This window comes from Solenopsis invicta, chromosome 9, assembly GCF_016802725.1.
Source record: "Solenopsis invicta isolate M01_SB chromosome 9, UNIL_Sinv_3.0, whole genome shotgun sequence".
Taxonomy (NCBI): domain Eukaryota; kingdom Metazoa; phylum Arthropoda; class Insecta; order Hymenoptera; family Formicidae; genus Solenopsis; species Solenopsis invicta.
The window spans coordinates 13171654-13194170 of record NC_052672.1 but is presented as its reverse complement, the minus strand read 5'-3'; the positions used below and the strand labels follow the sequence as shown (position 1 = coordinate 13194170).

The 22517-nt window shown below is 31.1% G+C and overlaps 1 protein-coding gene across 7 annotated transcripts; it reads right to left on the bottom strand.

Annotated features, from left to right (window-relative positions):
* Positions 1–1051: 1051 nt before the first annotated feature.
* On the bottom strand, positions 1052–22188 carry LOC105193463 (cytosolic endo-beta-N-acetylglucosaminidase). Of its 7 annotated transcripts, none has more exons than XM_011157914.3 (9): positions 21781–22188; positions 20693–21057; positions 20166–20612; positions 19905–20079; positions 19556–19774; positions 19025–19428; positions 18706–18891; positions 18522–18631; positions 4889–5249 (listed from the first exon to the last, which is right to left on the bottom strand). In XM_011157914.3, exons 2-9 carry the CDS (start codon positions 20965–20967, stop codon positions 5173–5175), a joined length of 1893 nt encoding a protein of 630 aa, XP_011156216.1. In that variant the 5' UTR covers positions 20968–21057; positions 21781–22188; the 3' UTR covers positions 4889–5172. The 7 variants fall into 7 exon arrangements, with proteins under 7 accessions (XP_011156218.1, XP_039309177.1, XP_039309178.1 ...); XM_039453242.1 differs by having other exon boundaries at positions 22139–22157; XM_039453241.1 differs by having other exon boundaries at positions 21841–22115.
* Positions 22189–22517: the final 329 nt, after the last annotated feature.

Here is a 22517-nt window from a genome sequence, read left to right as displayed (position 1 = left end):
AATGTTTCGTTGTAATTTTTGCTTAACAGGCAACGATTATTTCACTCGGAAAGACAATGAAATTTAAACGCGTACCGATTATTTGACATCATGACAAAGCGGCTAGCTTGCGCGTTGAGTGATTGAACATGATTGTTTTCCTCCAATTCTCACCCGCAGATTCTCATCCGAGTCATCCGACTAATCACATTCTACCATTTGATGAGTGACTGAAGTGTTTGAACGCTTGCCGTAGTTCGGCCATGATGTTTTCGCGTGAGGAGTTGGTGGATGCGCTCGTGAGTAATTTACAAATGAAGTATTTAAGTTTAATAATCATATTATAATTTTGAGTTAATATAGTTTTGAGTTAATTACCTTTATAAAATTACGAATTTCTAATTTAGTTTAAAATATTTCTGAGATTTTTATTTGCTGATTTAGCAAATTACATTACCGAATTAATACAAAAGCATTTTTTTTTATAGATATCAAATATGCATACATATTTGTAAGAATATTTGATATTTATAAAAAAATACTTTTGTGTTATTCGGCTAAATCATCAAATAAAAATCTCAGAAATATTTTTAATAAAGTTTGTAATTAATATTATTTATATAAACAATTATAGTGTGAATCATAAATCAATTAATAAGTAAAATAATTAGAATAAGAATAATAATTAAGTATGTAGCTACTGCATATTTTGAAAATTAGTTTTGACTGGAAATTTCAATATAAAAATGTCAAAGTTATGATATAATAAATGATATTACAAGTATTGTTTCTTGCTTCGAAATTCCTTGTTTATATAAACTTTTTAAGACCTTATCGTAGAATTGATAAATTAATTTCATATAATAAAAGTTAGTTTTAGATAAAAATTTAATTCGTATTATATTTTATAACGTTATATTACATAACAAAATATATTACATATGCATATACAGAAGCTATGGTTAAATTAACATAAAAAAATAAATAAAGAAATTATGACTGTACAATATAATAATTGTTTAAATCAATAACATCTAGTAGGTATCTCAATAAAACTGAAATAGATAACATGAACAGATAATTAAAATATTATTTATTGTAATTATATATAATATTATCATTATATGTAATATTATCTTTAAATATGCTTAAAAAATTAATGCAATACAACTCAACCTTCATTTTTCATCATCTAAAGGTAACAGAGATTTTAATATCATAGAAACGTTTCCATTAATAAAAAATTAATTATTTTATTAATGTTACTAATAAATGACTAAAAAATATAATAATTTTACTTTGTAAAAAAATATAGATACGACAAATTAAGAAGGCTGAGTCCATGCATAGATAACATTATATAAATTCAAAGGTTGTCTCTTTTTGAGGAAGACAACAGTATTCTGAACATATAATTCTGTCTATAAAATTATATTACAAATCTTTATATTCGTTACTTCGTATTGCACAAGTTATTTATCTATTTTGTTCTTCAATTTTCTTTAACTTGAAGAGCACTAAGAATTAATAAGTTACGTAACATATAACACGTCGATAAGGAATAATGAGTATAAACATTTATAATTGTATCAACAGACTTCGAGACAATTACAAAGATTTATAATAAGTAATAAACGTAACATTTTATTTGTTAACGATTTGATGTCTTTCCACTTTTAAACAGTTTTAAATGATTGAGAACAAGTGTAATAATTTAAATAAGGTGATAATTAAAAATTCAATATATTTGAGTATGTTTAAAGTTTAAAGTACTGAAGTATGTAAGATTGATTTTTAAATCCATAATTTTAGATACAAGATTGTATCTAAAGTAGCTATAAATCATGAGCAAGTATTTCATTTTTGTGTTTAAAATTTTTCAATTTTGTGAATAAAAATCAGAAAGTTTTTGTGGTTCCAATTTCGCTGCCATGATAACTGGAAAGCTTTGATTTTCTGTCTGGATCCATTGCGATCGAAATAAACTCCTCGGAAATTCTTTTATCCAATCCTGTGTAAGTTTGCGCCAGATCAACTTGATCTTCAGGCGATGACATCTTTGGAGATTCGTTTTTCATTTCAATATGCCTCTTTGCCTCCTCCTGATCTGCGAACGGTTGACGTTTGTGCTTTGATCGGAACTAAAGTCAAATACATGTCAATTAGGAATAAGCAATTGTTTAAGGTGATTAAGTGGATTAATAAACGAACTAATTTTCAAGCAAATTAAAATACAAAAACAGTATGTCTAAAATCTGAAAGTTCATATCACTTTTTCATTCAACTACTTATTATTTTTTTATTTGGATATCTTTTGTTGTCTATCGAAATATAATTTAAAAATCATCAAATTTTACTTTTTTATTGAATCTATTGTGTCGGTATCAAGATATTTTTTTATTCAACTGCTATAATTTTATGATTAATTTGAAAATATAATTTTCGTTCTTAATTTACTGTAAAGCGTTATATCCGTTTTTATCTTATGTATATTTAAAAGCTCACCATTTGAGATTGCGGTCGTCCGACGTACGGAGACATGTGGGACAGTACGGGCATAGCACCATATGGCATCGGTGTCGAGATCGGAAGAGATCTAGCAGATACAAATCCTCCGGGCGTCGACGGCATGCCGTATGGTGGCTGTAATTAATGCAAAGAATTTTTTATTCTTATGGGATCTCCCCATTTATACATACATGCATAGCTGTCCTATTTTACTCAATATACTCTAATTTATCCAATAAGATATTAAGAAACAGGTGTACTTAAAAAAGTTATTCGTATTTTTGAAAAATTTGACGTGAAAAATTGTATAAGAAAATGAGAGTAATATGGAAAAAAAAAACAGAAGACAAGAATCTAGGACACAGAAATTTAGAGAAAACAATGTTACCATAGAATAAAAGAAGTACTCGAGCATCGTAAGAAAGGAAAGAAAATAAATAAAAGGTAGAAAAAAATCTAGAAAAAAAACAAAAAAAAATAAAGGGAGGAAAAGAAAATGGAGAGTGGAAAAGCGACAGATATACATAAGCACAAACAGAAGGGGTTGTCCTACCCCAACAAATTATAGCTATTGAGGTCGTGGGAAAAAGAGACCGAAAGCGTTTACCTGAATCATCGGATGCATTGGCACTGGCATCGGGTGCACCACGTAGACAGGTGGCTGTTGGTTCTTGGTCGGCATATGATTTTGCGTGACGACCCACTGGTGAACCATATTGCGCGTTTTGAGGTGACCGTCGATCATCACCTCGTCTGTATTGCTTGCTCGCAGGCAGCCGCATAACTTCGGTGTCAAGGTCAGACAGCTATAACCGGATACTAGTAGCTCTGCCACGCTAGCCACTAATAGGCCAATGCTCGCTAGCAAACCCGCCAAGCCGTTATCTACTTCCATCACATCGCTATCATCACCCTAAAACGTACATTAAAGTTTCTAAGCCACGAAGCAAGAATATTTACGGTTATGAATTATACAGTTAATTTAATCTAAAAATAAATGTCGAATAAAAAATTTAAAAAATAAAAATATTTTCTGACCTATTTGCTTTCTTAAAATTTAATGTGATGAAAAATTGTGTAACGGATTAATTGAGAAAAAGAGAGTAATGTAAAGAGAAAATAAAAGATAAAAATGTAAGACACAGAAATGTTGAAATACAGCGTAGTACTATGGAATAAAAGAGGAAAGGTACCACACCTTTTTATATACACAGAATAATGAGAATTGATTTAGGCAAAAAAATCATTAATTCTTTTTTTTAAATGTCACATTAAATATTTAAACGGCTGAATCACGAAATAGCTATATGAGAATGTAAACAACATACCGAAAGGCTGAGAAATGACACGTCTGGTGTCCTCTGTGAATCCCTGACGACCGCCGTTAATGCCGTTATAGTTGCCATATTCGAAAGAGCAAGAGCGATTAAGCTGGACGCGAGATGAGCGGACGAAAAAGCAGAATTTGTTTTGGTGGACGAGGCCGCTAATGTTGCAACCACTCCTAACGCACCAGCAACTAGGGCGGCTGCACCTGCCCAGAGTCCTGCACCAGATCCACCCAAGGAAGCACCGTGAACGAGCACCAAGATACCAAAGACGACTAAGACAATACCTGAATACAAAATACATGAATCATTTCTCATCTTCTTCACTGTTAGAGAATTAATTTTAATAATATATTACAAAAAATATATTAATATATAATATCATGAAATAAAGCATAAAATGAAATTAATAATATGTTATATACATATAAAGAAAATTTGCCGAAGGCCTAATTATATACGTCGTTAAAAATTAATATTAATATCAACGTGATAATTAATGAAACTACTTGGGAAATTCTCTTGCATCGATACTTACCAAGCAGTAATTGTCCGCAAGACGTGAACATGAGTAAATTAGAGTCATCCTTGGCTTCTGAAGATGTCCGCAGATTCTGTTGATCTTCTGCGCGTTTTGATAGCTGATGCTGTTGTTGCAGCTGTTGCTTTTCCGGGATAAGGACATCTTTCGAGTGTTTTGATTCTAGATAACTTTCCGGCTTCAGTTCCGAATTGACCGAGTCCTTCGATTCCTTCGAGTGACTTGAATTTTGACTTCTCACCGTGGAATCAAGGGCGATCGCTGTGTCTTCCATGATTTTCTCCGAGCGAATCAATCATACATCACTTTATAATAATATCATGCCCCATCAAATTACTACTCTTGCTCCAGATAATTTTCTTCTAAATTGCTAGAGATGATGCTGTTTGCTGGTAATATTATTTAAAATTCAAAGTAGAGACTCAAAGTTCGATAATGTGTTAACTGTGGTGACAGTGTTGTTCGGCAGACTTGCAAAATTTTCACAATTTTTTGCTCGCTATTATTTCGAGCATAGCCTCACGACAATGTATTTTTTTGGTGCTGGTTTAATTCAATTATGTTTCGTGTAGGATTTCATTAAGGTCACGTTATCTTCGTTCATACATTCTCTGAATTTTATTTGATCTTATATATCTCAGTATATATGGCGGTATATTTATTTTATGTTCAGATAAAAATAAAAATTTGATTATAGATTATTGCTGATAAATCTACCTTCTTAAATATTTGTGAAAATTATGTAAAATCAGTAGTAAAATATATTATCATTTATATCCGTTAAAATTGATTATAACTGTTGGATTAATGATACAGCTATGACGAATCCGAAACAAATTGTTGAACGTGGTAATCACTAATACGACTGGCAACGTACTCAGAATCGGAATTATCTGGAAATAAATAAAAAATATTCTATAATATTCGTAAATGAGATAAACAAAACAAATGTAATATCACAAATAAATAAGTTACATCATTTATGACTCATAAAGTTACATAATATGAGTTATTTTATTGATCACTTAAAGGGGATAGAATAACAATATAAGATACTTTAAGTATCTTATATTGTTATTCCTAAAACTATGAAATATTTAAGCAATTTTTTAAAATAAAATTTACTTTTTTTGAATTTACTTAGGTGACTTTTAAAATATGGCACTTTGTATAGGCATGCGTGTGCATATAATAAAACATATAATAATAGATAATAAAAAATAATAATAAACATGTAATAAACATATAATAAAAGATACATTTGTTATTAAAGATGCAATGAAAATAGCATGAAAGAGAATGTATTCAATGATCTCTTAATTATACAATAAATTTTAATTTTAAACAACAATATGAGAGTAATCGGTCACATGCTCTGTATTGTAAATCGTATATGTAAACATAGTCCTCTCTGTTTCAATTATATACGAATTTAATTAATTAATAGCGACGAAAATCTGGGTCAATACGAGCCTACAAGTGCGAATGTTCATTAAATGAGCCAATAATTATTTATTTAATTACTTGTTTTAATTAATTAGTTTATTCTGTTTTAGTTAATTCACGTTTTAGAAAAGATATACGCTATTATCAGGGATAACCAACATCAGATTGTCATTGATCTTAGGAGATAAAGTTATGTAAAACAGTTGTATATTGTAAATACATAATATATAGCTATATGTATAATCAATTAGATACATATTATGTGCAACAAATATTATTTAGCTAGAATAAAAAAGTTAAAATGTATTATAAATATGTGCATAAAAATGATATTCTTATTTTTCTGATTATAAAGACAATTTCTAGACCGCATCGTAACTTTTTCAACATATAAATTAATTAAGTTCGTGCATTAATGAAGCCATGCCTGTATAATTTTGCTTTATTTAATTTTGCATAAAAACTCCGTTAATTTGATACGAATGCTATGGTCGTCATTTATCAGGACACTATTTTGAATAATTATCTCTTTGTTTAGCGCGAAGACGAGTGACATGTGAAAGAATATTATTTGAAATTTATATGAGATTTACTCGTGCATACAGGGAAAGGCATCGGCCGATGTGAAACGAATGGGATAATTTGCAAAAATTATTACAAGTATGGTACAACTCGTTGCGTTAAATCAGAAATTTCCAATTTCGTGATCGTCTCGGTCGGATTCATTTGTGGAATATTATAACTTTCAGTTTGATTACATCTTTCGAACTTATTGAATAAGATCCAATAAAGAGAAATGTAAAAGTTTTTAATTTGAAATTAGAGAAACAGAACACTTCACGTGCTTGCTACCTGTTTCACTAATTGAGGAAATCATTAAATGCAGAATATTTTTTATTATATTTGCAGAAGATCCTAATAATAACGTAGAATATGAAATTCTCGGAAAATATCAGTTATCAGCTCAGCGAGTATATGTATACTTTGCGTGATATAATTATATTTTATGTCGAGATATTACATATATGCATACGTTATGCTATCTTGCAAACTTTTTAACGAATAGTTTTCGATATTACAATAATCACATATTTTATATATACATATAAATTTTTAAAATTCATGTATTATATAAATAAAAAAAAAATATATATAATATATATTTAAAAAGTTTTAGATTATATATTATAAAAATATTCTGACGTTTACTGTTGGAAACTCAAAACATTGATACATATTTAGTAAATTGAGGAATTAATCGTACAAACACTAATTTTAACTAAAATATTTATATCTAGTGAATGTTCTATCTTCGAATCTTCGACTTCTCGCACTCGTGAATAAACATACGTAACGGACCGTTCTTACGGCTGCGAGGCATTTCTCGGAGCGTTTCGAGGGCTTGACGGAGATCATTATTACATTCACCGGAGCGCTCTGGCCAGCGCTCCGCGGAATCTTTGCACTTTGCAATGCTTTTCAGCTCTGCTTTCTATGAGGCCAGAAAGTATCTTTATTTCTTTGCAATTCAAAGATTTATTGCGAGACTAATCTCTCGCTGAGTTCCATTCAGTACAGTGTCCCATTAAAAAATAAAAAAAAAATTACACTCGAATAATTTGGAAATAGGTCTTTTGAAAAAAAAATGTTTCAAATAAAGATTGTTTAATTTCAAAAAGAATCTCTTGAACAGCGCACATACATACGCACACATATTTTTATTCCAGATAGAATCACTTCAGAGATTTAAAGATTACTCTTATTTTTAAAATATTTGTTTTAATATACAAATAAATTGTCTCTTTATTCTATGTGTAAATAAATAAAAGTTAAAAAGTGAATATTTTACAAAATATTTCTTTTGACCTAAGCTCGCTTTGTACAATCTATAATTTGTGACAGAATTAAAAAACAATACTCAAAAGAAACAAACAAATATTCTACACATAATCTTAAATCAATTTATGATTCATTATAATATAACAATTTTTTCTCATCTATAATTATATTCATAATTTGATATATAAAATTATAAATAGAATTCTATCTTGAATTCTGTCGTAAATTATAGATCGTGTAAAGTGGGCTTTAATGTATTTTCATTTGAAACACAATATTTATGATGTAAAACAATATCTTGTAAAGTGCACTCTTCTCGTTGATTTTACCGTAAAATCGCATTTTATACGTAGAATGATAAACAAAATCGATTGATGGATTGTACTCTTTACATACACGCAATGCAATTCAATCATATGCAACTGCACTTTTCTTTTAAATATATTTATACGTTCCTTTTTTAATTAATATCTAATGTTTGTTAAATCAACTGTCGCGTGCAATTTTACGTAGGAAACATGAAATTTAAGCTGTTACATATAGATAAAAATCATTTTTGCGTGGTATATAGACTCACCGATATTCTATCGATCTCAATTCTCGCTCTGAAATACCGTCTCCTTTTTTCAAACAATCGTAAATGCCATTCATCGTAATTCGTACAATTGTATAATTATCTTACACAATTGTACGATGATAATATCAAAAAATCATTGATCAAATCACGTGAATGCAACCCAACTGCACATGCACGAGAGAATCCTCATTATACGTTCATACTTTCTCGGTTAAAGGTCCGCGATCTACGGGAACGGTCGCGAATCAACATACCAGCGTGTTACCACTGCCAATCCCTTTAACTCACATGGTCCACGCATCACGCCGTATATCGGAAGTATATTTGACGAAATATCTCGTCAAATATTCACAGCAATCCCCCTTTCACAATTTTCGCGCGTTTAACGATTACAAGTAGATCCGAATTCTATCGCGAGACCGATCTCTCGAACGTTCGATCGGCAACTGGAGTCATGCGTCGAGAAGTATACAGGTAGATTGCAGGTACGCTGCTCCTATCTGCTCGCCTCTACGTATCTCCCTTTCTTTCTCTTTCTCTTCCCCCTCCTCCCCCGCCCCTCTATTTCTTCGGCTCGCAGCTTCCTTCTCTCGCTCTCACTCGCCCGCTTTTCCTACCTCCGTTCCGACCTTTCCGCGCCGTAGCGCGCTGGAATTTGCGAAATTGACGCGAGAGATCGATCACCTCGCATAACTTCGTTAGTGGCAAACATATTAATATACATTCGTACGCAAGTTACGCGATCGTAACGCATTCGGGTTTAGGATAAGAATTACTCGTATTCTCGCGTGGTTTTTTTTTAAAGCACTGAAGTTGTACGGCAACCGGTTCCTTTTTTTACATGAAAAACGACCCGCCACTACTGATAGTAATCCGAAAGAGAGCAATATATGCAGAAATGAATTAAGGATACAGAATAAAATTTTAAATTTATTTTTGACATCAATGCCTTTTTAAAGATGGAAAGATTTATATCCTTGTATATTTTCTTAAGCATAAAAAAGAGCTCCTAACTTAAAGAACTTGAAATTATATCATCGAACCGATACCAGTTATGTTAATGCAAAAGTAAAAGGACATAACGTTCTATTAATTAAAATAGTTTCAAATAATCTAACAGTAAGTAATTTAAAAAAATATTTCTATTGTCTTTTTTTATAAATTATAATATATTTTTTTGCATACATACACGAAGAAAAAAAATGGTTGCAATTAATTTAACTATAATTTATAGCTCTTTTCAGTATCAACTAAATATTTAGATTTAATGGTCTTAATCGCAATTTCACGAAGATAAGATTTTGTATGAAAAACTTATATTCTATATTTTCAATTTATTTCTGAAGTATCGCTTTCTTTTTGCATGGTTTTATTCCGTAGAATGTCCTACTAGGAGCACTTGGTACTTTTAGAGATACGATTCTCATGCTGAAAAAAGTTTGGTAATAGCTATAAAATATTGAGTGAAATAATGCCAATTAATTATTTGGTTAATACTAAAAATAATTTTACTTTTCTAAATATTTAATAAGTGTTACTAGCATAATGATATAACCAACCGTTTGGCAAGTTATTGAATATTTAGAAAACTACACTAGTTTGGTTAAATTAATCAAATATTTTTAATTGGCAATACTTCATTTAACATTTTGTAGCTATGTATTATCAAATTTTTTTCAGAGTATAATGCACCTGACTTACTTTCGCAAAATAGTTTAATATTAACTCGTGAGTTATTAAGATTTTGTAAGATCATATTTTAACATTTTAGTTAAAAGCTGTGAATTATTTTTGAAGGAGAAAAATTTAAAAGGGCCATAACTGTTCGTCGAAATCAATTTCCTTCTTCTTAACGCTTTCGATCACGTTTCATTTTTATTTTAACAATCACATGCATAGACTGAAAATGTCACTGTGCACACGTTCGAAATAACATTATTATTCTAATTACGTGGGCAAAGTAACGGAGAAACAGCACAAGAGAAGACGTTAAGAACATGTAATTAATATAATTAAGAGCGTTAAGAATAAAGAAACGCTGAGAATGAAGGTGATAAAATATAGGAAGAGTTGACTGCACTCATTAACGAAGTGTCTGGGTATGGTCTCTCAATCCGGAAGTGCATATTAAACTGCAGTTATTTCTACTTTTATATATACACGTTGTAACGTACTAGATCCAGCGAGATCAGTAAAAAAAAATCGTGTTTTTTTTCCCATTGAATTTGGTTAAGTAATGCAGAACTCTTTACACTTTTCAGGTAGCTACAATAAATATAAGAAATCATGAATCATACGAATAGAAATAAAGCAGGGTTGCGCTTTAGAAAAGGATAGAAATAAAGGCATTTTAAAACACATGTACGAAGCAAAAGCATGTCTCGCATGAAGAATCCTTGTTTTCAACGAACGCGATTAATCTCTGAGTATATCAAATATTGCTAATAATATTCAACCAAGCATGAGTACAGCGTTATATTTAATTTCTAATTTTTATCTTCATTCACATCTTTTTATTCTCTATGAACCTTAACACTTTTCATTTTTTATTACCAAATTCTCCTTTTTTAAGTGCTTATTGGAAAAGAGATATTGAAGATATTCAGTAACTGATTCAGTTTGAAAAATGAGGAAATAGTTCAACAAATTAAATGTAACTCTTGCAATTATACATTATTTGATAAGTGTTACAGCTTGTTCGATTATTTGATAAGTTACATTATAATCTTCAATATAATTTATCCAAAATTAAAATTAAAAAAAGAAATGGACGGAATAAATAATTTGGGGATAAATATTTTGGAAGAATTCACGTTTTTCTCGCACTATTCGCGATCATTATACGAGATACAGTCGGCATCCGTTTTCTTTCCTTTTCTTTCTTTCAGTATCTAACTAATTAGTTTTCTTTATGCGGCGAGCACACACGCCAAAGTCTTCTGCAACCTTCTAGAGCATATCTTCTCGCCTCGAGGCGCTTGGTGCGCATACTTTCGTGCATTGCTGCGATATATTTTTGCACGCAACAACAACAGAGCTAAAGCAAGTAAACGCCGTGTTCCAAAAACATACAACGCGTTCTAAACTTTTTTCTGAAATTATCTTTTCTTACAGTAAATCACGAGAATTTTTGGACAAAAATAAATTTAATATCTTAAAAAAAAATATATATATATATGCACTGGGCAAAACCTATTTTCACTATGATACTACGTGAAACCCTACAACGTGAAACTTTCTTCTTAATTATTTCCGTCTACCGACCACTACTTCCTAGTCAGGATAAACATTGTAATATAAAAATAAGTATTTTCAGATTTTTTTTTATAAAGTATATAATGTAACTGTTGGAGAGTTGAATGCCAGAATACTGGCTAATACGTGTGCAAGTAATCCGCAATGCATGGCGAATACGAGTCGAGCCGCGCAACGCCACGTAGTCGGATGCGGTCCGGCACACTGAAAAGTTAATCGTGCGCGCCTCTTTACGGTATCCTCCTTACTGGTATACGTCGTTGAAATGTCTGCTCCCGTCTACGTGCAACACGCATTGCACATCATGCCCGGCCATTACCTCTACACAAGTACGTACTACATACAGCAAGAGAGCTTGCCGTATACAGTGCCGTACGAAACCGTTAATGCACGTAAGATTTATGATAACGTGTATGGAATCTCTCACTTTTCACTATTTCTTCTTGCGAATAAAAGCAAGAGGGGGAAAGAAAAATAAAAATAAAAAACAAGAATGAACGTCATCAAACATATTAATCTTAAAATCAGAAACTTTAATAAATACCAAAATGTCTACCTGGTCTTTTTAATGACATTTTTTTAAAGTTTGTTATTCCTTTAAATACATTACGTATAAACATTTTTTTTAAATATAAACTATTTTAGCAATTAATACATTACTTGAAAAAATTACTATAAAAGGATAAATAGATTTAAAATTAAATTTTTTTTTCATAAATTCAGTTTATGCGATATAAAAAATAGGGCTCAGATAAAAATAAAACACTAAAATATTAAAAAGAGTAATCAATACATTTTGAAATGAGAAATAACGTTATATTTTAGTTATATCTTGTTTTATGTAATAAAGCAAGTTAAATTGTTAAATAAAATATAACATTTATAGTTTCAAAATGTGCCAATTACTGTCTTTGATATTTTAGTGTTAGAGCGTAGCTTCAACTTTTCTTTCAACTCAAGTCCTCAATTTTTCTTTCCGTTCTGATAAGTTCTATTTTCTGAAGAAAAAGATTCCGTATTAAAAGAGAATTCTTTTTCCTGGAAAGTTGTATATTTTCTCTTGTCGAAGAAGTTATGTTTCGCCTATTATATAAATTTCACTTCATTGTTACCTCAATTCTTACTTTAGTTTTAATTACGCAAAATTAAAATGTTCTAAAAAGAAAGTCTAGAATAAGTTGTATTTATTGTATCAAAAAAGAAGGATTTTAAGATCTCCTGAGTTAGTAGAAAATTTATAAAAATATAACGAAAATAATAACGTATAAAATATTAAGCAATCGAATTATCTGAATTGTCTTAAATTAAAATGTGGATCGTTTTTCGAAACATTTTACGTATGGATCTAGAACTCTTCTTTTCGCCCTATGTTTTGCTGTTGCGTAATTATTTCTTTTTACAGTACGTTACAAGCAGCTGATTTCTCGGCGCTTTGTATACGAAACTAAGCAAAGAATACCTTACGTCACAATAAAATTATATTATGGCTTGGAATTTCAATGATGGCACTTGCGCCACTTCTAATGAAATCGCTGTCCGTTTCGATGCCGTGGTCACTTTTCTGATTTTCTAATGACGGTTTATCGACGTAACGACAATTTGTGCGATCATCGGCGCTATTAATTCGTATATTTTTATATTATAAAAATGAACGTAATATCATAATCTTTTCTTTCGTGCTCGTTTTCTCATAGAAGTTAACAATTGTCTTCTCTAAAAAAGTCTTGCACGAGCTGTAGTAGCAAATAGAAACGTCATTAAAACTGAATATTTGTCTCAAACAAATAGTTAACAATTTAACATTGCTTCTCTGATCAATAAAGTTTTCAAAAATTCTGTCTTAAATTTTGATATGTATTTTTTTGAACAGGTTCTGACTATTCAAAATATGTAATTTTGAAAATGGATTGAATATAAAAAATGCAATAAAATTAACGTTAAAATGAATATTATATCTGCAATATTATAAAATGAGAATTAGATAAAGACAGAGTTTAATATTTCAGCTTGCTAAAAAGGTTATGATCTTTTAAAAAATAAATTTACACAGAAAAATATTTAAAACATTTATAATCTTCTTTGAAAAGTTAAAACATTATCTTTCTTTATCCAATTAAATTAATCTGTCTTCATTAGAAACAGAATACATTTAAAAAGAATATGTCGTTAAGATCAAACTTTTTGAAACTTACACTCTAAATACAAATACAAATTTCGCGGCAATGAATAATTTTTTATATGAAAGATATAATGGAATTGTCATTAAAATATTATCAAAATTAAACAAAATCTTATCAAAATTAAACAAAATCTGATCAAAACGCCAGAAATAATGCTTTAATTTTACATATCATTCTTAAAAGACCAAATAGACTTTCTGTGGATGCTGTACGATCTTCTTCTCGCTGGCATTCGACATACGTTAAAATAAGCGTGTAAACTCGATAACACGGTACGCCACTGAGATGAATTCTCGGTACGCGCTTCTAGAGGTTTCTCCGCCGCCTTTCTAAAACGGCATCCATCGGAGAAACGCGAAAGAAAAGAAGCCGAGCCCTGGAATTGCCGTTGCCGCCGTCTGGGGGTCTCTCTCCGCAAATTGTCTTCAGAACGATCCATTTGTCGAGAAGGCGCTTCTAGACGCATACGTAAAATTGCAATCGCAATCAGTGTAGTGAAAGTTCCGCGCCGCGTCATTTCTTTTTATACGGGGCTAATCGCAAGAGTGGTACATTAGCATAGAAAACAATACCTTTTCAAACTAAAAAAAAAAAGAATCATTATCCTCCTCAATCGAATTCATTCTTTTTTTTAATTAGGGTGTAATGGAACATTGTAGCATTTATATCAGATTGTATCGCGCGTCACGAAAACTGCGAGAGAATAAATTATTCTTTTCCTCGGATTTCTTTTGTTAAACTATACAAGCAATAAAAATTAATTAATATCTAATTATAATTAGTAATTAATTAACTATAATTGCTAATTAAATAAGTTATTGCTGACTTATTTGCAAATTAAAGAACGTAATCCGGTCAGAATAATTAAAAAAAATAGAAATTAATACGTTGCACGATTTAAGATCGAATTATTTTATCGAGTGAATAAAATTAAACGAAATTAAGGTTAAAGTCATTTGGATCAAATTATCTCTATCCATACCATAATTCACTTTAATAATATTGATACGTAATTCACATGCTTGCTTTTACTATCAACACAGGTGCATCATTTTCACGGTAGTCACATGTTACAGAAAGTAACAGTGAGTATAAGACTGTTAAGACTTAATCTTCTTTCCCAAACAACAATTCCCTACGCTAGAATATAATCGCGTACGTAATTACGTGGGAATTGGGAGAAAGAGAGATTTACTGTATTGATCACGAGAATTTTTCTCACAGTTGCCAAAACGGATTTATTTGCAATCGCCAATTATTCGACCAATAATACTCCGTGAGAAATTTCTTTCTCGCTCTTGGACAACTTCCGTTTTAATTAAACGGAAATACGGTCACAAAGCGACGATGCAAAAAAAAAATCCGATGAACTTGCCGTTTCGATAATTTTTATTCGAATGCACTTAGCGTGGGACACCCTATACATGCCCGTAGAAAGTGTGTACGACAAATATCACTGTAAAATCAATTTCTCGCGCAGGCACTTGCCTACTTGCACATTTTACATACAATATGCGCGCATGCGGTACATACATGCCACGGGAGAAAGTTTTCGACATCCAGCTTACGCTGATCGACAATTCAATTTTGTCACGACGAGAGTTGCGCTCGTCACACGAAAAGCTCTACTTGATCCGCAATGTCAGATCAATTGGTAACTCTCATGAATCACTGTCCTTTCTAAAAGAGACTCCTGCTTTTCTCAATTTTCCAAATGTAAAATTATCCGTAATCATCCGTAAAATTGTTGTCTAATCTTCAAATAAATTAGGGCTACTCTTCCATCTTTCTACTATGTCTTTCTTTCTACTATGTCTTCAGTGTTATTTCATTTGTCTCTGATAACGTAATCTGTATTAAATTAATATTTAATATTTGGTAATTTAAATTTTGAGTATAGTTATTAATGTTATATTATACGAGGAAGAAAGAAAAATTAAAGGCAATTCTTAAACGACACGGTAACTGGAACAGACTATGTGAAAAATGATATGTTTAAACAGTAAAGGCAAAATACATTTAATGGTTTGAATAGAATTAATTGTGATCAATTGAACAATATCACTTTTCCACAGAGTCTGTTTCAGTTACCGCAATTTAAAAATTGCCTTTAGTTTTTTATTCTCCATCATATTATAATGTTACATATATTGTACTTGTTTAATTTATTTCTTATATAATTACGTTTTTCTAATAAATATATGCATTAATAATAAAGACATGCAAGGTATAAGATACAAGGTAAACACAAGGATATAATAAAGTTTTCACCGCCTCCGGGATAATAATGCAAAATAAGCACAAAAATACCGTAATACTGCCTTTCAGAAACAAATGTTGCCGCGTAATCGATAATACGTGAAAGCTAACACATTTTGCAAATTGATCTCATATGATTTACAGAGGAAAATTTAAAAAGTTCGAGCCAAGGGAAAATCTGACAAAACAATATATTATTTATAGAAATCGTTAGACGTGTGCATTTCGTGGCAGCGAGAAACTGTTGACGATTGAGCATTCCTAAAGAATGAAATAATCTGACCTTTTTCATGAGCACTGTATAATCGTTTGAGAAAATTACAATCTATGCATGCCCCAAGTTTTATATTAAATAAAATAATTTTTATGTTATTCAAAAGTGAGAGTATAAATATTATAAAAAGATATCTAATATTAAATTATTATTATCATTATTAAAATTATATTTATCTAATATTGTTTAAATTTTAATTCTGTTGTCCAAATTTAAATGTGAAAGTTTATTATAACATATAACTCATCGAGTTGAATAATCTAATATCACATAATTTTTCCATTAGCTCCTTTGTTATATTTTTCTTTTCCTTTACTTTAATTTCTTACTCTTTTCACTTTTGTTAAATAAAAAAGATTGTTGTTATATTAATAGCATATAGATATGTATACATATAGACAGCGTATAGATAGCTAAAAACGACGAATTTGTCTGAGTGCCTGCAAGTAATAAATTAAAATACATGAATAAATTTTACGCAATAATCCGCCAAATCGCCTGGAGCGTTTAAGAATGCATTAAGCGGAATCCTGAGGAAGAAGGATCAACGATTAAAGCCGGTACCGGTAGAAATAACGTGCGAGCGACGCATTATACCATGAATAATTTTCTTTTTCGTGGAACAGCGAACGATACACGCCGAATAATCGGTGGAAACGTCACGGTCACTTCACCTCTTGTAAATTCATTTGTAAATTATTGATCCAGGAAGAAACTCTCGGTTCATGTTACAAACCGTGTTAGATCTTGCACCGGAAGAAAATAACGGATGTTCTCTCACACGCATCTCTTTCTATTATTTTCTTTGGCAAATAATAAAAATGGCAACAATACAATACAAATAAATTAAATTGTAACAGAATATAAATTGTTATAATCGGAAAAAATTATGAATACTTAAATGCACATAAAAATGCAAAAGAAAGTATGTGGCAATACATATATATTTCCATAAAAAGAAAAAAAAAATTGTTCTCTGCCTGAAAAATATTTCTTTACGTAATAATCTTCCATAAAAATAATAATTGAAAGGTAGATACAATTTCATGACGTGAGAAATAAGTGAAATCATAAAGGAAACCAAGTATATTAAATTCTTTGCGGTCTAGATGGATTTGATATAATATTTTGCGGTAGTCTTCCGCATAATTCTCCAAACATTCAAAACGATGCAGGCAATAAATCAACATTCTTTTCCCTTTCTATCGCATGCGTACACGTGCATGCGTGTGTGCTTGCGATTACGAATAGAGATAGATGAAAAAAAGCGAAAAGACATTCAACATTTCGGAATTAAGATGCACACATCAAAATATAAAAGTGTATATATTTTAAAATATATATGACATATATACTTGAAATATGGATTGTATGCAAAACTATTCAACAGAGAGAACGAAGTTATCGTGACTCAAAAATCGCATGTGATAGAGAATTTTTTTATTTTCTTTAAATTTTTTAAATAAGAGAGAAGTAATTTAAAAGTCCGCAGATTCAAGGATTTCGTAAGAATACTGTATGCGCATGCACGTCATTAGTTGAGCAAAGCTAGAAAGCGTCGGCGACTCGATGGCAACGAAGATTCTCAACGCAATTAAATATATGTACGTCCCATCTTCTTGGCAGTAGGTGGCACATTGATTACAATGCATATATCAATGTGTGGATACGCATGCCCACCTTTGGGCACAAATGCCATTCGTTTTAACGTGTGAGCGCGCAAATACCAAACGATTTGTAATATCCGGTGTAACTAATCGTCCACGTCTTTAAGTCGCTGTAACGGAATTTGCATCCGCTGTACCACCACGAAATGCATTTTGCTGTTGAAGAATGCAGATATCCTTGTAATAGAAGTCTCATTGGGACACGGACAACAAATTATAATACTTAGGATGTCAATGATGTTGACTTCGCCATTGAAATATCATTGATAAATGCTAACTCGCAGCAAACCAGCAATATCGTTTTTTTCCTTCCATAACAACATTGTTAAAGAATATTTTTGTTACGACGCGATTTCGCACCTGATTCCTCGATAGAATGCCAAGTGGAATTGGGTGTCTATAATACACAGACGATTGGTTTATCGTGGAACAGTTTACTTGCGCCTTTCACCCAAGTGGCTCTCAATCGGCCACGATAGAAACAAGAGGGAGAAGGAGAAGGAAGGGCATCTAAGGTGTAATCGCTAAGGAGTGGTTCTATACTCAATCAAGGACTCTGCGATGTGTTTTTATAGTGACGTAATCTGTTTGTTATGTGCAGACTGTCTCGCTCTCGCGTGGAATTTTAATGTAACTGTAAAGTCGGTCGTCGAAACTTTCGTACTTACCAAAACGATGACTCCTTTTCTCCAAAACGATCTCGCCTAAGTAACAATCGCATTCTGTCCGGAAAGACACGCCGATCTCATCTACGGTCCTTAAGTTTGTCAGATATATGCTGTAAGGAAAGCAGGGTTAATTGTAAAACCAATCGTCGTCAATGATCATTTTTTAATAATTTATTAAGCTTACCATTTTCTCCATTTGGCGTTTACTCTGACAAAGTCATACGGTAAGACTGATTTTAAATTACCATTATTACCCAAAATCAGAATGGGATCTTTGTTAAATTCGTTTCGCCAAGAAGTCATTTCGGGTTCTGCATAAACGATGGTTGCCTGTATATCTTGCTTCAAATCGATGTGAACCAAGAATAATCTGTAAATATATAATATATAATATAAATTAATTTATATATTACATATAGTTATATAATTGTTTATTAAACACTAATTATATTTTAACAATATATTTTTTCGAAATTATTATTTTTCAATGGAAGTATTCTCACCTGTGATACAATCTATGATCTTTGGTAATTAACTTTAAACATCCACCGCCATTGTAAGAAAATTGATTGCAAAACTCAAAAGTATTAACATCGACGGCAGATAATTTCTTTTCAAACTGGACGATATTATCACATACTCGTATAATGCTCTTCTTATTTTCATAAATACGTTCTATTCGGGTTTCTTTCTTTTTAGCATCCTTACTTTTGTTATGTTCATTACTACTTTGTTTTTCATTTTCAATATTTTTATCTTCAACATCATTAAGAATTCGTAGTTTCGATTGCGTAAATTGTAGATGTGGCACAGGGATTGCCAACTGCAGTTGTTGCATTCGCAAATTATAAAAAGCTTTATTCTCGGGTGTGCTTTCGCCATTTATGATATACGGTTCAAAATGTTCCTAAACGCAAACAAACGTGCATGCAAGCGTAAATAAATTAATTTTAAATATAATAAAAATTTTAACAAAAATTCTCAATATCTTTTTATTAATTAAAGAAATAAAAATATTTATTATTTAAACTTACCTCGCCATTATAATAATAGCAGATACCAGCACCTCGACAGAAAGAAGTTTTAAATGTGTCATCCTCAAAAATAGGTACATGTATGTATAAATAAGGGAACAATTGAGCCCAAAATAAATCTTCTAAAATTAAAAAAGTGCTTGGACCAAAATACTCGTGTGTCCATCCAGGAGCGAAGATTGCTACTGAGAGCCCTTGTTCCCGTATCAAATTTAGCGCCTTTAAAAAATAAAACTATTTTTATTATCTTTGTTTATTGAAAAAAATAAGGTAACGAAAATTGTTTTAAATATAATTTATATAACATTATATAATATTGCTTTATAATAGAAGTAGTAAAATTATTTACATATGCGGAGTTAAAGCCGCCTCCGCCAGGACAGCCTCTTCCCCAAACATCTAATCCAACATAAATATCTTTAATATCGCGACCTAATTCCTTTGCAAATAGACAACTATTGCTCAGTCGCAATTCCGTCCAGGTATAATTTAAGAATATACCATCGCAGTTCAAGAAAAATTCTCTAAAATAAAAATAATTGTATTATTTAATCGTGTTAATAGAGCTGAAATAGGGGTATATGGATATTGATAAATTAAAGTATATTACTTGTTTTTATCATTGAGTTCGTTCTGCCAATTTAATTCACCCTTATTAGTAACGCTGTCATACCAGATGATTTCAGAATCTTCAATCTCATTGTGAATACTCTCTGTTAGATACTTAACGAAGTAAATCAAATTATCAATATCTTCCTGCTTGATCTTATTTTCAACATTCAGAAGCCAGCCCTCAAACTGGTAACTTTTTGCAATCAATACTAGAGCATCTGCGAATCTTCTCGCGTTCTCTTGCGACGCAAGAATCGTGTCCCAAGTATTGTTACTTCCTTCTGTGATCACTGTACCCAGGACTTTTACACCGTGCTGATGAGCCGCAGTGATCCAGCCACAAGGTGGAATAGTCACGAAATGGTGACTGAAGTAAACAAATGTATCAACGATACTCCAGTGGTAAAACACATAAGAATCGTGAGAGGTAGAACCCTGTAAGAATCTGTAGAAATACAAAACAAATGTAGACATGATTACAACTCACATATGTTTACATATAATGCAGATATTTTGTAAAATTACCTGTCTTCGAGATAACCACCTTTCATATCATGACAGACCAATGTCCTGGGCTGATCAGCCCTATCCACCCTTTCCAGTGGAACTTTCTGTGCGATGATATCTGAGCCTCGGTAAACATAATCCACTGACTCCGCAATATATATCAATGGTAATTCTGTTAGTCCATTGTCCAGAGCATTATATAACTCTGTCAGTGTGTTAAAGGGCAGTAGTTCTCTTGCTTTAGCACCGCTTGCCATCCTGCTAATTTCTGATACACTGTCGTTGCATTCCATGATTGCATTTCAGTTTACTGATAGTAAACTAACGTAATCTTTCCTGTGCACAGTTATCACCGGAAAGTACACATGGTGTGATAATTTAGTCTAAAAAAAAATAGTTCATGGTTTTTGATAGTGTTACTTTGTGGTGAGATCACACAGTGTCAATTATCTAATCTTTTGATACCATTATCTACTGGCAGTTATCACACAAGATGAACAGAGAAGTAGAAATCTGTATTGAGGTAGTAATAAGCAAAATGCAGTAATTATGTGCAGTATAATCTTACAAATAGATTAAAGATACTTCAACTTTCCACCAACCAGTGGAACACATAAGAAAAAATGTTAGCAATATGCTAATGATTTATCAGCAGATTTGAGCAGAACATTGCAGCAGACTGGCACCAACTGCTGCAATATTTTGCTCAGCATTAAACTCATATTCTACCTACACAACTGGTTGATCTAACAACAAACTGCCAGCAAAAACCAAATCTCTCCCTTTATAATTATTTAAAAATGAGAAAAGTTTTTATTTTACTCGGCTTCCATAGTCATTCTGTTCATCATCGTATTCTGTTAATTTTTTGGAGCTGACATTAAAATCTATAACATAGTTATTGATACTAAATCAATCTGAGATCCATTTATTTGAATTAAAATGCACTAATTTTGAAAAATAATATATAAAAGAATATTTTGTTCATGTTAATAATATTTCAAGATTTATAATCAACAGTAGATCACTGTCAGCTTCAAAAAATTGTAACACTTTGTAAAATATTTCTGACAAATTGGATTATTGTTTTTTGTTATTATAGTCACCTTTTACAGAATATACGAGAGAGATCTCTAACAGAACCGTTTTATTATAAATGATCTAACCTAATAAAATACACCAAAGTGATTCTTGTACTAATATGGTATGATTCATGTTACGCAATTTTATCATCCAGTCATCGATAAGACTTTATTTGCAAATATAAATATTACGAATTATAGTATACACTTCGTTGTTAATGTAGACTTTATATAGAAAGAGAACAGATATTAATAGAATGTCAGTTTTAATTAAATTATTTTATGATATATTGATTTAGATTAAACATTTATAATGTACATCAATACAAAATCTATATACAAACATTATTATAGAATATATTAAAGTAAAATGAGATTATACACATAGTAAACATGTGTGTTGGACTCGTGATTGGCATCCGTTCACTAGCGCCCCTTCATACGCAACATGATTACATTGAACTACGTAGCCACATCCACAAATATTTCCAATGGGTAACATGTAAAGTTGCCACTTCTTCTGCTTTCGACCGGTGAGGTTAGGTATTTATTTGTTACAATGTTTTGATAAAATTAATAATAAATAAATAATAATAATAATAATTAATATTAATAATTTTTAAATGGTTCAACACAATTATTTTTAAATCTGTATTTAACAGCAAAATTGTTCTCTTTGTGTGGAAATTTCAAAATGCAAAATATACTTTCCCCAATCCGATCATGATACCATTAGTAGAAAATAATAAATCGACCCTTCC